Raw genomic sequence first — 13,563 nt, 5'->3', positions numbered from 1 at the left:
AAATGGGTAAGGAGTAGGAAAAAAAGGGAGAGTCAGATGTCACTTGAATCCCCAAAAAGAGGAAATGTTTGCCTCCTGGGCAGTAAATAATGGGTGGGCCTGCTACAGGGCAAGCTAAAAGGTCAAAAGGGTCAGTGAAATGAGTGATAGCTTAAGGAGGGGGGAGAGATGGGTGGCAACAGGAAGTCTCCAAGCTAAGGACCTTCAGGGACAAACCAAAAATGGTAACATGGGTGACCTGCTAGAGCTCAACCCAATGCTAAGGGCTTAAATTTTAGCCCTTTAAGCAATACTTAACAAAGGACTAATCTTTATTGCCAACCTTCCCAGAAATAGCTTCATTTTAGAGCCTCCTCTTTTTGGAGATACTCCAGGAACTACAAAAATGGTGCTGATATTAGTTACATACCGGGGTTTGCCACAAAATATAAGAATGTTTAGGGGCACCTAGGTGGCTCAGTCGGTTGAGCGTCCAACTTTGGCTCAGGTCATGATCTCTCACTCCGTGAGTTCGAGCCCCACATTGGGCTCTGTGCTCTGCAAGCAGCTTGGAGCCTGGAGTCTGCTTCCGATTCTGTGTCTCCCTCTCTCTCTGCCCCTCCCCTGCTCATGCTCTGTGTCTCTCGCTCTCAAAAATGAATAAATGCTAAAAACATTTTTTTAATAAAAATTAAAAAAATATAAGAATATTTAAAATTAAAAACTTTTAAAAATTTGAATTATTTAAATTTGTAAATATTTATAAGTTATAAAAGATAAACAGAGAAGGAGATCTTGTAAATCTGAATGAATGCTCCAAACAGGCAATACCCTAGAACATGGGAACAGGCAGGTAATTGGGCAAGGTAACCTACACACATGTTGACAGCAAGACCGAAGGATCTCCTAACTTTTATGGAGAAAACTAGGAGTTTTTTAAAAGATAACACTTATAAATGATAAAGACCTTTCACAAACGTTAGCTCATTTGATCCCCAAAATAACCCAATGAAGTAGGTTCAAGTGCTATTATTGTTCCCATTTTACAGATAATGGAATGAGATTTGGTAGAAGAAAGCAAAATACCCAAAGTCACACAGCCAGTATATAGCTGCGACTTGTCCAAGCCCAAACCTTATGCTTATCCTTACTTCTACACAAGGCATTGAGACTAACATATAATAAATGTGCAAATTTAATGCAATTATTAATTAATTAATTCAACAAACATATTTTGAGTGCCTACTACTGGCCAGACCTAAGGCAAATCCCTGCTCTCAAGGAGCTTACAAACTAATGGGGAAGCAGACATGTAAACAGACAAAATAGTAGGTGAAAAGTTCTACAAGGACATATACACGATGTGAAATGGAATCACAGAGGGGCGCCTGTGTGGCTCAGTTAAGCATCCAAGCATCCGACTTTGGCTCAGATCATGATCTCACAGTCCGTGGGTTTGAGCCCCATGTTGAGATCTGTGCTGGCAGCTCAGAGTCTGGAGCCTGTTTCGGACTCTGTGTCTCCCTCTCTCTCTCTTTCTCTCTCTACCCCTCCCCCATTCATTCTCTGTCTCTCAAAAATGAATAAACGTTAACGAAAAAAATTTTTTAATGGAATCACAGAAAGGAACACCTAAGTGTGTCCAGAAAATTAGACCACATTGTCCTAAAGAAGGGTGGCCAGTCCCATGGAGTCTTTAAAGCAGAGTCAAACATAGCTTCTTAATAGGGTGTCTTCCTCCAGTCTTCTCCAGTTCTGATTCTGATGGCCAATACTAGCTATTGAGAAAAGAAAAAAAAAATACTTGTAGAATAGAGAAAACTAAGTTATCTAGTCTCATAAGCTGGTAGACATATCCAGCCTCTTTTGCTCAAATGCTGAGCTGACCAAACAACCTTCAAAATTGTATTTAGGAACACTGGGTTGATCCATTCCAGCAAGAGGATATACATACCCACTATAAATAACCTGTTTATCCTACCAAGGTCTCCTTTTTGTTGTGAATTAATAGTTATTCTGGTCTAGAAAGCAGCTGTGAGAGAGTTAGCATCAGTCAATTCCCCATGCCAGTGCCATCCAATGGAACTTTCCATGATTTTGTTCAATAGGGTTAGCTAGCCACATGTGGTATCGAAACTGAAGAGGCAATTTACAATGCTATTTAATTTTAATTAATTTAAATGACCACATGTAGCTAGTGGCTACCGATTTGGACAGCACAGCTCTAGACCCTTGCTACTCAAAGTGTGGTCTGTGACCTAGCAGGGTCTGCATCACCTTATTAGTTTGTTAGAAATACAGACTCTCAGGTTCTCCACCCTGGGCCTCTTGATTCAGAAATTGTATGTTAACAAGATCCCCAGATTATCCATATGCACATTAAAATTTGAAAATGGCATGGTTACTTCTGGATGAGCTGGGGGGAAAAAAAAAGGATTGACTGAGGTCCCTATCTGTGATGACCTCTCCAAATTGCGGACTCCCACACTTGAGACTGGTGTCCAGCATAAGGGGCCCTCTTTCTTTGTATCTGTCTCTCCTCCATCCCTTAAGCACAAAGGGGAAAAGGGAGAGAAAGAAAGAACCTGGAACATGGGGTCTGAGGAAAGTTAGTATAGGATATGGGGGATGGGGTGGGAAGAGTATGTGTTCCTCAGGGATACTTATACAAAATAAAATGAGGGAATTCCCTGATAATTACTGAGTATGGATGATGGGTATATGGGAGTTCATTACACTATTTTCCCTACTTTTGTGTATGTTTGAAATTTTTCAAAATTAAGAAATAGATGTGATTTCAAAGAAGATGTGTGTGATAGCTTCCAAGATGGCCCCCAATGATCCTCTCCTTCTGGTATCCATGCCTTTGTGTGGTCTTCTTTCATACTGAATCAAGCCTGGTCCATGTGACCAAGGTGGAGATAATAGGTGTGACCTTGGAGAGCCAGGTCATTGTGACTTCTGCCTTGCTCTCTCTTGGATCTCTAGCTCTAAAGGAAGTCAACTACCATGCTGTGAGGACACTCAAGCAGTCTTGTGGCGAGGCCTTTATGGAGAGGAGCCAAGGCCTCCTGCCATCAGTCAGCTGCAAGGGTGAGCCATGTAAGCAAGCCTCTGTGGAGTTGAGTCTCTAGCCCCAGTCAAGCCTTCCAGTGACTGTACCTCCACCTGACATATGATTGCAACAGCATGGGAGACCTGCATGCCATCATTGCCTGCCAAGTGGTATCTGAATCTCTGACCAACAGAAGCCATGACAGACAATAAATGCATATTGTTGTAGTAAGCCACTGAGTTTTGGGGTAATTTGTTAAGTGGTAATAGAGTACTGATGCAATGTCATTTCAATACTTCCTCCTCGCTGAATACTCTCCCCACCTTATTACTGATGTCTCAAATGAACAGGGAAAGATCTTTCACGCTATGCATAAGGTTAACATGCTAATACCCCTTGAAGAGATAATACGTTCACTTAAATTCAACCTAAAACATATGTGACAGATATAAATTCTTTCTTTTTAAAACTCTTAGCAGGCTAATGTATTGAGACATTAATTTCAGTCTCGTTCCTGCTGTTGTAAGAAACTAGAAAGAATAAAAAGGTAATTTCTCCCTCAGGGTCTACCATCCCAAGAAACAGCTATAGTCTTGAGTTATAAAAGGTTTAAGCTCTTCTGACATCTCCCTCACTCCACGCCCAACCCCCAACACCAAACACTGGTTAACAGCTTCTTGGTGTTTCAGGGACCATCCTAAAGAAGATCCCCCCACCCTCCTCACTGTCCCCACTCCCCCTCCCGGTTTTATCTTGAGGATTAGGTCACAGAGAAACGATGTTGGAATTGCTCCGTAAGAGGAGGGGAAAGAGCTGGTACTGGTTCAGGAAGAGGGCAAGTGGCCAGGCCTGAGGGATGAACGACTTCCCCCCAGGCGGGGAAAGGTTTTGGAGGTTCCAAAAGTGGAAACCTATTCCTGGCTTGTATGAAATCTGTGTGTGTGTGTGTGTGTGTGTGTGTGTGTGTGTGTGTGTGCGCGCGCGCGCGCGCCCCTCAGGGGTGCAGTAGGGATCGCTTCATGGGTAGCCTGGGAAAGTGGGATCCCGGGGCCTGGACATACACCAAAGACCACCACTCCTTTACCTCCCTGGCTTGCAGGCTGTGGAAATGTATCCTTCAGTGGTTACCCCAAGAGTCGTGGAATAATAGCAGCAAGACTGAAACAAACACAAAAACAAGGCTCTTCCCCCCAAAGCTTCCCCCCCCCCCAAAATATTGAGACTTCACAGCCCTAGAGAGAGAAGTGGGGAACCTCAGAACGTGACTAATGAATTTCCCGCCAACACTGACAGGCGGGCGCTGAGCCAGATTTCTTTAATTTGTAGGATGAAAAGACATGTGACGCTTCCTGCCCCGGAGTCAGTTGCCGCGGATTCATTCCAGCTAGACCTAGTTTCCCTAGGAGAGATTTCGGTAGGTAGAAGCTTGGGGGCTATGCAGAGAATGAAAGAAGGTGGAGGAAGTCAGAGAGGGGCTAGGGGCCAGAGTCCCTTCCTGACAGTTTCCGTCCTCAGGTCCCCGCCCGGACCCCCTTCCGAGAAAGAACGACCTGGCGCGCGGCCGCCTGTCCGGCTCCGACACAAACACACGCACGTGCGCCCCGCCCCCGCCGCGCGCACGCGCCCCGAGGCTCCGGCGACGGGCGCGCGCGCGGTGCTCGCTGCCCCCACGCTGCTCCCTCGGCTCGGATCGCGGCGTCTCCAGGTCCCCGCACTGCTCCACGCGGGACCCGCGGAGCCGGAGGCGGCGGCCGTGGTCGGTGGGCTCTGGCGGGCACGGCGGTCGAGGCGGCGGCGCGGCGGAGCGGAGCCCGGCGAGTCCCCGGGAGGCGATGTGGCCGGGCGCTGGCGCCTGCGTAAGGCGAGCGCCGCGACAGGCCGGCCGGTGAGGCGCCGGGGGAGGCCGCGACGGAGCTCCCGGACCCGCCATGGGCTGAGACACGTCCTTGCAGAGCAGGTGCAGTGACCAGCGGTCCCGGGGGGAGCCCGCCCCCACAGGCCCCGGGAACCCTCAGCCCTGTCGGTAGGCGCCCTACCCAACCGGTGCCCTATTGACCTTCCCTCGGCTCCTCCCCAGAGGCCCCGCTGACCCTGCTGTCAAACCCGCTGCAACCCCTGTGAAACCAACAGCTCCTAACAATCCCGGGCATACTCCCCATCCTACACTCCTGTGACCCCAGCCCGGTAGGCCCGTGTGCTCACCTCCTCCTCTGCCCAGTATTTTGAGCCCACTGCCTGCACAGCGCTTGGGAACTACCCAGCATCTCTTTCTCTCTTCTAGCCCAGCGTTGGGGTGGAGGGGAAGGAGGGGGGGAGGGAGGAGGAAGGGTCCTTCCCTTCAGAGGCTCTAGTGACCACAAACCCAGGCTGTCTCTCTGAAGCCTGTAGTCAAAGTGAGCCTTCCTTCCTTATCCCACCAGAACATGCCCGGGTGACTCCCTCCCAGATCTTGCTGGTGGCCTTCCTCGCCCTTCCCAGTGACACTATGCAACCCCAGCGTGACCCGCGAGGCCTCTGGCTCCTGCTGCTGTCCTTGTTCCTGCTCCTCTTTGAGGTGGCCAGGGCCGCCCGTCCTGTGGTTAGCTGCCCTGCTGCCTGCCTGTGCGCCAGCAACATCCTCAGTTGCTCCAAGCAGCAGCTGCCCAACGTGCCCCACTCCTTACCCAGCTACACCGCACTGTTAGACCTCAGCCACAACAACCTGAGCCGCCTGCGGGCGGAGTGGACGCCCACACGCCTGATCCACCTGCAGTCCCTGCTGCTGAGCCACAACCACCTGAACTTCATCTCCTCTGAGGCCTTTTCCCCAGTGCCCAACCTGCGCTACCTGGACCTCTCCTCCAACCAGCTCCGTACACTGGACGAGTTCCTGTTCAGTGAACTACAAGCGCTGGAGGTGCTGCTGCTCTACAATAACCATATTATGGCAGTGGACCGCTGCGCCTTCGACGACATGACCCAGCTGCAGAAACTCTACTTGAGCCAGAACCAGATTTCCCGCTTCCCTCTGGAGCTGGTTAAGGAAGGAGCCAAGCTACCCAAACTAACACTCCTGGATCTCTCCTCCAACAAGCTGAAGAACTTGCCATTGCCCGACCTGCAGAAGCTGCCGGCATGGGTCAAGAACGGGCTGTACCTGCACAACAACCCCCTGCACTGTGACTGTGAGCTCTACCAGCTCTTTTCGCACTGGCAGTACCGGCAGCTGAGCTCCGTGATGGACTTTCAGGAGGACCTGTACTGTATGAGCTCCAAAAAGCTGCACAATGTCTTCAACCTGAGTTTCCTCAACTGCAGCGAGTACAAGGAGCGTGCCTGGGAAGCCCACTTGGGTGACACCTTGACCATCAAGTGTGACACCAAGCAGCAGGGCATGACCAAGGTGTGGGTGACGCCAAGCAACGAACGGGTGCTAGATGAGGTGGCCAACAGCACAGTGACCGTGTCCAAGGACGGCAGTCTTCATTTCCAGCAGGTGCAGGTTGAGGATGGGGGTGTGTACACCTGCTACGCCATGGGGGAGGCTTTCAACGAGACACTGTCTGTGGAGTTGAAAGTGTATAATTTCACCTTGCACGGACACCACGACACCCTCAACACAGCCTATACCACCCTAGTGGGCTGTATCCTCAGTGTGGTCCTGGTCCTCATATACCTGTACCTAACCCCTTGCCGATGCTGGTGCCGGGGTGTCGAGAAACCATCCAGCCATCAAGGAGACAGCCTCAGCTCTTCCATGCTTAGTACCACACCCAATCACGATCCTATGGCCGGTGGGGACAAGGATGATGGTTTTGACCGGCGGGTGGCTTTCCTGGAGCCTGCTGGCCCCGGGCAGGGTCAAAATGGCAAGCTGAAGCCAGGCAACACCCTGCCAGTGCCCGAGGCAACAGGCAAGGGCCAGCGGAGGATGTCGGATCCAGAATCGGTCAGCTCGGTCTTCTCTGATACACCCATTGTGGTGTGAGCAGGATGGGTTGGTGGGGAGATTCTGCCCCAGGAGAGGTAATGCACCCCTGAAGGATATGAGGGGATGGAAGAGAGGGCTGGCTGCCCAAGGGAGTGGGTTCCCCCTGACCGTGAGGGAATTGGTCACGGGTACAATAGCTGGCATAGACCTCAACCAGGGTGTGGCTGCCACGATTTTCAAATATGGATATGTCAAATCCTTAGGCAAGTGCTACACCCTTACCCAAAGCCCTGGGAATTCTCAGTGCGGTGGAGGAAGAGGAGCATGTCTGAGTTGGGTGGGAATGAGGTAGGGGCGGGGGGAAGAGCAGATTCCCAAAACTTTTTTGAGGTCATCCCTAGCTCCTTAAAAGAGAATCATTTGGGGGAAAAAAATTTTTTTTCTATCTCTGCCCACCCACACCTGCGGTGTTGTGTGTGCTGGGGGTTGGGGGGGATCTTCCATAGGAGCCACACTGGGGAAGAGCTGTAGTATCTTCTTTGGCCAGGAAGTCACACTTCACAGCTGGGGAAGTTGGAAACCTTTGGGAAAGTGAGTCAGGAAAATGCTGAGGCCTCAATCAGTAATGCTCCCCAAAGCTATTGTGAGGTTTCCCACTAATGCCTCTCTTTCCCGATGAGTCCTGGATGGACAGATCTTTGCAGGAGCCTGGCCTGTTGCCTGTCAGATATGGCAACAATGTGAGAAGTGGTATCTGTCCCTTGTCACGGAACCAGTGGCACAGAGGGATACAGCATGAACGGAGGGGGTCTGCGTCACAGCATACGTGCCATCACAAAACTTGTAGATGGGGGATAAGCTCCAGATTTGCTAATTCCCCGGTTGGTAAACCCTTGATTATCATTTGGTTCCCAGCACCTGTGTGTCAGACCAGGGTGGGGGCTGCCGGAGGCAGAGCTTTCATGGGTGCCTGCCACAGACGTGGGATATGGGGCTGCCTCACACTAGGCGGAGGAGGGTAAATCAGCCTCTATCATGTAGCATCCAGCTGGACGTACCTGATTTCATGTTTGCCATCTCTTCTCTCAGGCTTCTTAGCAAGTTCAGATGGGATTGAGTTTTCCCTAATACGCTGCTCTGCAATGGGAGGAATCCTGGAAAGTCTGGCCCCAGCTGGGCTAGACTGTGCTTGGGCATGGAGGGAACCAGTTATGTATTTTCTCTGTGTTGACAAAGCAGCCTCTCTTAGATCTCACCCTGCTGCAGAGCCAAAGCACGGGATTTCATTATCCGAGGGGTTGGAATTCTGCCCCAGAATGGCAAGGCGGAGTGCAGCTTAGAGTTCTGCCCCTCTCCACAAGGTTCTAGGCAACCGTGTAACAGACAGTGGCACTGAACTCTCAGAAGGAAAGTTCTGCCACCTCCATCCCTCTCAGCCAGAGGTCTGTGCAGTTGTGGTGGTCAGGCCAGAGGAACTTAAGAACAGGCCCAACATTCCATTCCATCCAAGGCTGCAGAATACTTTGGGTCTGGAGATGACTGCGCCCCTTGACTATACTGCAGGCCCTGGGAGATGGGTGTTCTGAGCTTTGGCAAGGGAACCAGCAGGGCACAGGTGAAAATGTCCTCTGATGTTGGTCTTTTTCAGTGTCTTCCCTTCTCCCAACCAAGTCCCCTGTCCGTTGGAAGTCCTCCAGATCTTCTAGCTTTCTGACCTGCTTTTTAGGTTCCAAGAGGTGTCATCGACCTGTGGGTGAGGGCTGCTTGCTAGGAGGGCCTGACTCCTGCTGCCTGTTGGGATTGGGAAAGGGGACCGGAACGCAACATCTTCCCCTTGTCTGTGCCTGGGATGTCAAGACTGCTGTCCGTCCTTTAATTAGTAACCTCGTTTGTTGGGAGAGGTGCAGCCTTTCCCTCAAGTACTTGCATGCTCCTAGGTATGCACGCTTATAGGTACGCATGCACACCAGCACCTTGACTTCCACCAGGACAGTGATTCTTCAGTCCCCACTAACGTCCCCTGTCAGAGTGGGTTCCGCCTATGCTCACAGCTTCATGCACACAGCTTTTGTATCCCATAGGAGAGACAGTGACTGCGCCAGGCTCCCCAAATACCAACTCTTGTACTTTTAATTTCTGAACTCCCTGAAGCTTTACCCACATCTCCCTGGCACCAAATAACTTCTCTGCAAAGGCTGGGGTTAGGAGAACCACAGGTCAGGGCACCTGGGGAGAAGGGCCCATGAGGAGCTAGCTGGGTCTTCAGACCCCTCCGAAACCTTCCTTGGATGAAAGTCCATGTATGTGAGAAATAAATGTATAACTAGGTCAATGACAGACCCAGAAGGAAACTGGCAGGGGAGCAAGCAGCTAGAAGTTGTTCTCCCTGTGTTAACTGCCCCGGAAAGACAGGCGCATGAAGGAAAACTTGTCTGGTTATGTTCCAGAGACTTCTGGGGATTTTGTTAATGGAGCTATAGGAACCAGGCATCCCTCCTCTGACTTATTAGGGAACCTGGGAAAATTTCATCTCCATGCTGCAATTTCCCGCTAGGCACCACCTAGGGCTCTGAAAATCTTTAAAAGTCAAATGAAATTGGCCTTCTAGAGCATTCTGAGTTCCTGAGGACTAAGAGAGCCATTCTCTTCATAAGTCCTACCCAGTTTAGGGACCAGGAAAAGGCCCCTCGTAAGGCCCTGTATCCCTACTGTATCCACTAGGTAGGCCCCTCATTTGAAAGACTGGTAGATGTGCCTAGCTGCCCCACCAAGAGATTGAACCGATTAGCCTCTCCCCATGGTTTCAGTTGATAGAACCCAAAGGCAGCTTTCTACTTGGGGGATTAGGTATTCAGTATGTATGAGCTCACTAGAACCTTGTGTAGGAAACTGCCAGGTCTGGTTATAAGAAAAGGCTGAGAAATCACTTCCTCCCTTCCCCCCACCCTGCACCCATAAACGAGACATGTCTCCCAGGAAGCAGCTGTCCCTGGAGACAGAATATGACAGGGCTCTACAATCTGTCTATGTGATTATTTGTGATCTTTTTTCTTTGCTTGTATTTATGGGGCTCCTAGGAAGGGGCCAGGAGAGAGTACACTCAGCTGGGGACAGTAAAGCCGACTGATACCAATTTTCTGTGTGTTCTTTCCTCTGTACTTCCTTGTAGCCCTGCTGGCAAAGCAAGCAGGCCTCCCAGTCCAGGATCCTATCCCTCCCACTTATGTACAATCCAGGCTGGCAGACCTTGGAGCCTCTGGGCTCTGACACTAGACTATGATCATTAAACCTGGCTTGAGTCTCTGTTCTGGCATAGTCTGTGACTGCTTTATTTATCTTTTCAGCCTGTGGGTGGGGCTTTCTCTACCTCAGAAGTATGTGGCCTAAGTAAGGAGAGGTATTTAAATGCTATTATAAAGGCAAGGGTAGAATCCACATCCAGGCATGAAAATAGACCAGGGTCAACAAACTCCTTCTGTAAAGAGCCAGATAGTAAATACGTTAGGCTTTGCAGGCCATACACTCTCTGTTACAACTACTTAGTTGGGCCATTGTGATAGGAAGGCAGCCATAGACAGTACATAAACTAATGACTGTGGCTCTGTTCTAGTAAAAATTTATTTACAGACATTGAAATTTGAATTTCACATAATTTTAACATGGCTTTTGAGTTTTTTCAGCCATTTAAAAATGTTAAAACTCTTATTAGCTCACAGACCATACAAAACCCAGCAGTGGCCTGATTTTGGCCAGCAGACCATAGTTTCCCAACCTGATAGGATTCTCAAAAGCAATGCCACTGACCAGCAGGAGAGAGTTTAGAAATTCCTTTACCTGAGACTACAGCCTATAGATAATGAAGTCTTCCTAGATCCCTGGGGAGGAGGGCTGCCTCCCCACAGAGTTTTCTTAAAAGTCTGGATGAAGCCTACTAACCGTGCTATGGAAAACACTTGGACTAGATTAGAAGAATTGGTGGAAAGCAGCTCAGTTTCAGTATTTTGGTTATTACCTGTATTTTTGCATGCTGTAAATGGTAACTAAGTTCGGCTAAAAGTATATTCATCGAATGGGCAAGTTAATATTCACAGATAGTTTAGCGTGTCCTGGGCATTGCATACAACAGAGAAATGCAACCCCCAGGTTCTTGGTACAGACACAATCTATCAGGATTCTACTGGACTGGATTCTACTAAACTCTGAACAGGCAAATTCTTTGGGTACTCTCTGGGTACTTCTGGAAGGGGATTGTCGGGGTAGATTCCAAAAGGGGAGAGGAGATGGTATAAAGAAGAAAGAAAGGAATTTGATCATTACCTAATTTCCTACATTGATAAAATCTTGGCCAGAGGGCAGCCCTCTGCTGTCTGGAAAGTTGTCTTGTTTTCTTCATGAGGAACAACCAAAGTGGTGAAGAGATGGAGACACCTCACTCCAGCTACATCAGACAAATCAGCGCTGGCAGTCAGCGCAATGGCAGATGTTGATGCCAAGTGCCCCCACAGTCTACATTTAAATAGCATTTTTTCATCTTTTCAAAGCAGCTTTTGCTGTGGCTGAGGTTGGCCAAGAAGGGGACGCTGGTAAAGAGAACAGGTCTGGGAAGACTGCTGGGAGTTCTCCCCTCTGTCATGGCCTGTACCAAGCCCTGTCTCTGAGCCTGCAAAGTTGTGGTGCTCCCTTCTCCTACCTCCCAAGGCCATGGCTGCACCTCAGCCCCCCACCCCCCATCCCCAAACCACAAGAAGTTCCCTAAGATTCTGGCCAAGATGTGCAATTTTGTCTACCATGTCTTGTAGCACTCAGCTCCTCTTAGGTGGCATTTCGGCGGAGTGGTGGAGGCTAACAGGACAGTTGCCTTGTGCAACAGAAGTAGAAAGTTCAGTTGCGTTGGCCAGCCTACTCTCCTTTCCATTTGACCTCTCACCTCCTTCCCTTCTGCAGCTGTAGTTCTTGTAGCACTTACCGTGTCTCCCAGGAAGCCACCGTGAAGCTCCTTTCCTCATCCACAATGTAGAAAAGGCTCAGGCCTATGCAGTAGGAAGGTTGGCTTTTCTGGTCTGGCTACAGTGAGCCTGTGCCAGATGCGTCCTTTCCTGGGGCTTGAGAGAGGAAGGCTAATGCAGCTGCTTCATCAAGCCCCTTCATCAGGCTTATACGCTGTCAGGTAGGAAATACCAAGTGGCAAAGATACTTAGATCTGCCCTGAGGCCTTCTAGTCTGTGTCAGTGTGGTTACTGTCCCACACATAGAGGGCGTGGAACCACAGTCTGAGAACCATTTTTCTGTGAGCCAGGACACAGAGCCTTGCAGGGAGACTTCCAGGCACCCTACAGCACTGGCATGCATAAGGAGAGAGTCATTGGCCCCTAAGTTAGGGGTGTGTATATGCACGTGTGTGTGTGTGTGTGTGTGTGTGTGTGTGTACACGCAAGTAGGCACACGGGGAGGGAGGGGGAAGCACTGTAGCTGGACAGAAGTAGGTGCTGCTTTTCCCTCACCTCCCACTGCTCCTTCACTTGGCCAGTTTGCTTTGGGTGGGGTCTAGCTAGAAAGGCCCAGCTCAGTCCTGAGCCCGGTGAGATAACTCACAACCTGCTTTAAAGAGAGGGGTGCTGGGGGCCCCTCGTGTATACTCAGTGAGACAAAGAGCTGAATCCTCTGGTACCACAGAATGGCCTGAAGTAGCTATTTAATCTGCTTTTAGCAGAGGTTAAAAAAAAATCATCTGGGAAATTCTGACAATAGCGGGTAGATTAAAAACTGGAACTCTTATTCCCTACACATTGGTGACTAGCCAAGCCTTCTGGGTGGATATCTAGGGGGAAGGCTTCTTACTGGATGTAATTTGGGTCTGCTTTAAGCTTAGCCCACTGCTGGGGACTGTCTATTTCAAAACACCCACCAGGGCAGTTCTGGGGCCCTGTCCTCCTGTATGTCACCTATATCTGCTCTGTGCCCGTGCTGATAAGAACTGCTCAGGCTATGCCCACAACGCCTGACTAGTGTCTCACTGCTGGATCCCAGGATAGAAAAAAAACAATTGAGATAAAAAACTGAATACTGGAGCCTCTGCACTGCTGTTGTTCCTGCCTCTCTCTGTGCACTCCCAGCAGACTGCTGGCAGTTCTCAAATGGAATGGAAAGTATCCTTCCCCTAATTTGACATTTAAATAGAACTGCTGTCATGGGTGTGTGTGTGTGTGTGTGTGTGTGTGTGTGTGTGTGTGTGTGTGTGTGTGTGTGTTTTAATTCCAATAAAGTCCTTTGAGGAGGGGACTGTGATCCTACTCCAAGAGCCTGTAACGAGGAAAGAGAAAAAACTGCGAACAAGCTAGGGGCCGCGTGTCAGCTCTACATCTCCTGTGCCGGGCATGAGGGCCTGAGGCGGGCCTTGCTCAGCCTGGGGCTACAGGGGAAACCAGAGAGTCAGGGTGGCAGTGTTGTGTCCGTTACTATCGCTCCTGCCTCCCTGGCTTGCCTGCTCCACTTTTCCCTCAGAAGTGCAGAATTAGGTAGGAGAGATTCAGACAGACCAGCTCCAGGAACTTCAGGTTGGATGAGGGAACAACTGCACTGATTTCCGGATTTACACCAGCCCCATGCCTTGAAACCAGCA

General features: G+C 49.9%; 1 protein-coding gene and 1 long non-coding RNA gene across 3 annotated transcripts in view; both read left to right on the top strand.

The window, feature by feature from the left end:
* The window catches only part of LOC147578228 (uncharacterized), an 85,081-nt gene extending 72,060 nt beyond the window's left edge, over positions 1-13,021 (top strand). Inside the window, exon 2 of the long non-coding RNA XR_015254966.1 lies at positions 11,541-13,021. This is a non-coding gene — a long non-coding RNA (uncharacterized LOC147578228). The remainder of the gene's footprint in view (positions 1-11,540) is intronic.
* Positions 4,678-10,252, top strand: AMIGO1 (adhesion molecule with Ig like domain 1). Of its 2 annotated transcripts, none has more exons than XM_086717771.1 (2): positions 4,678-4,991; positions 5,455-10,252. In XM_086717771.1, the coding sequence occupies exon 2, from the start codon at positions 5,520-5,522 to the stop codon at positions 6,999-7,001; it is 1,482 nt and encodes a 493-aa protein (XP_086573897.1). In that variant the 5' UTR covers positions 4,678-4,991; positions 5,455-5,519; the 3' UTR covers positions 7,002-10,252. The 2 variants fall into 2 exon arrangements, with proteins under 2 accessions (XP_086573897.1, XP_086573898.1); XM_086717772.1 differs by having other exon boundaries at positions 4,678-5,057.
* Positions 13,022-13,563: the final 542 nt, after the last annotated feature.

The sequence above is a fragment of the Puma concolor genome, chromosome C1 (genome assembly GCF_028749965.1).
Source record: "Puma concolor isolate L17-30 chromosome C1, mPumCon1.1.hap2, whole genome shotgun sequence".
In the NCBI taxonomy this organism is placed as follows: Eukaryota; Metazoa; Chordata; class Mammalia; order Carnivora; family Felidae; genus Puma; species Puma concolor.
This window is presented reverse-complemented; position numbering and strand designations above follow the sequence as displayed.

Excerpts from the sequence above, each read along its gene's own strand:
- AMIGO1 (XM_086717771.1), top strand. The coding sequence starts at position 5,520 with ATGCAACCCCAGCGTGACCCGCGAGGCCTCTGGCTCCTGCTGCTGTCC.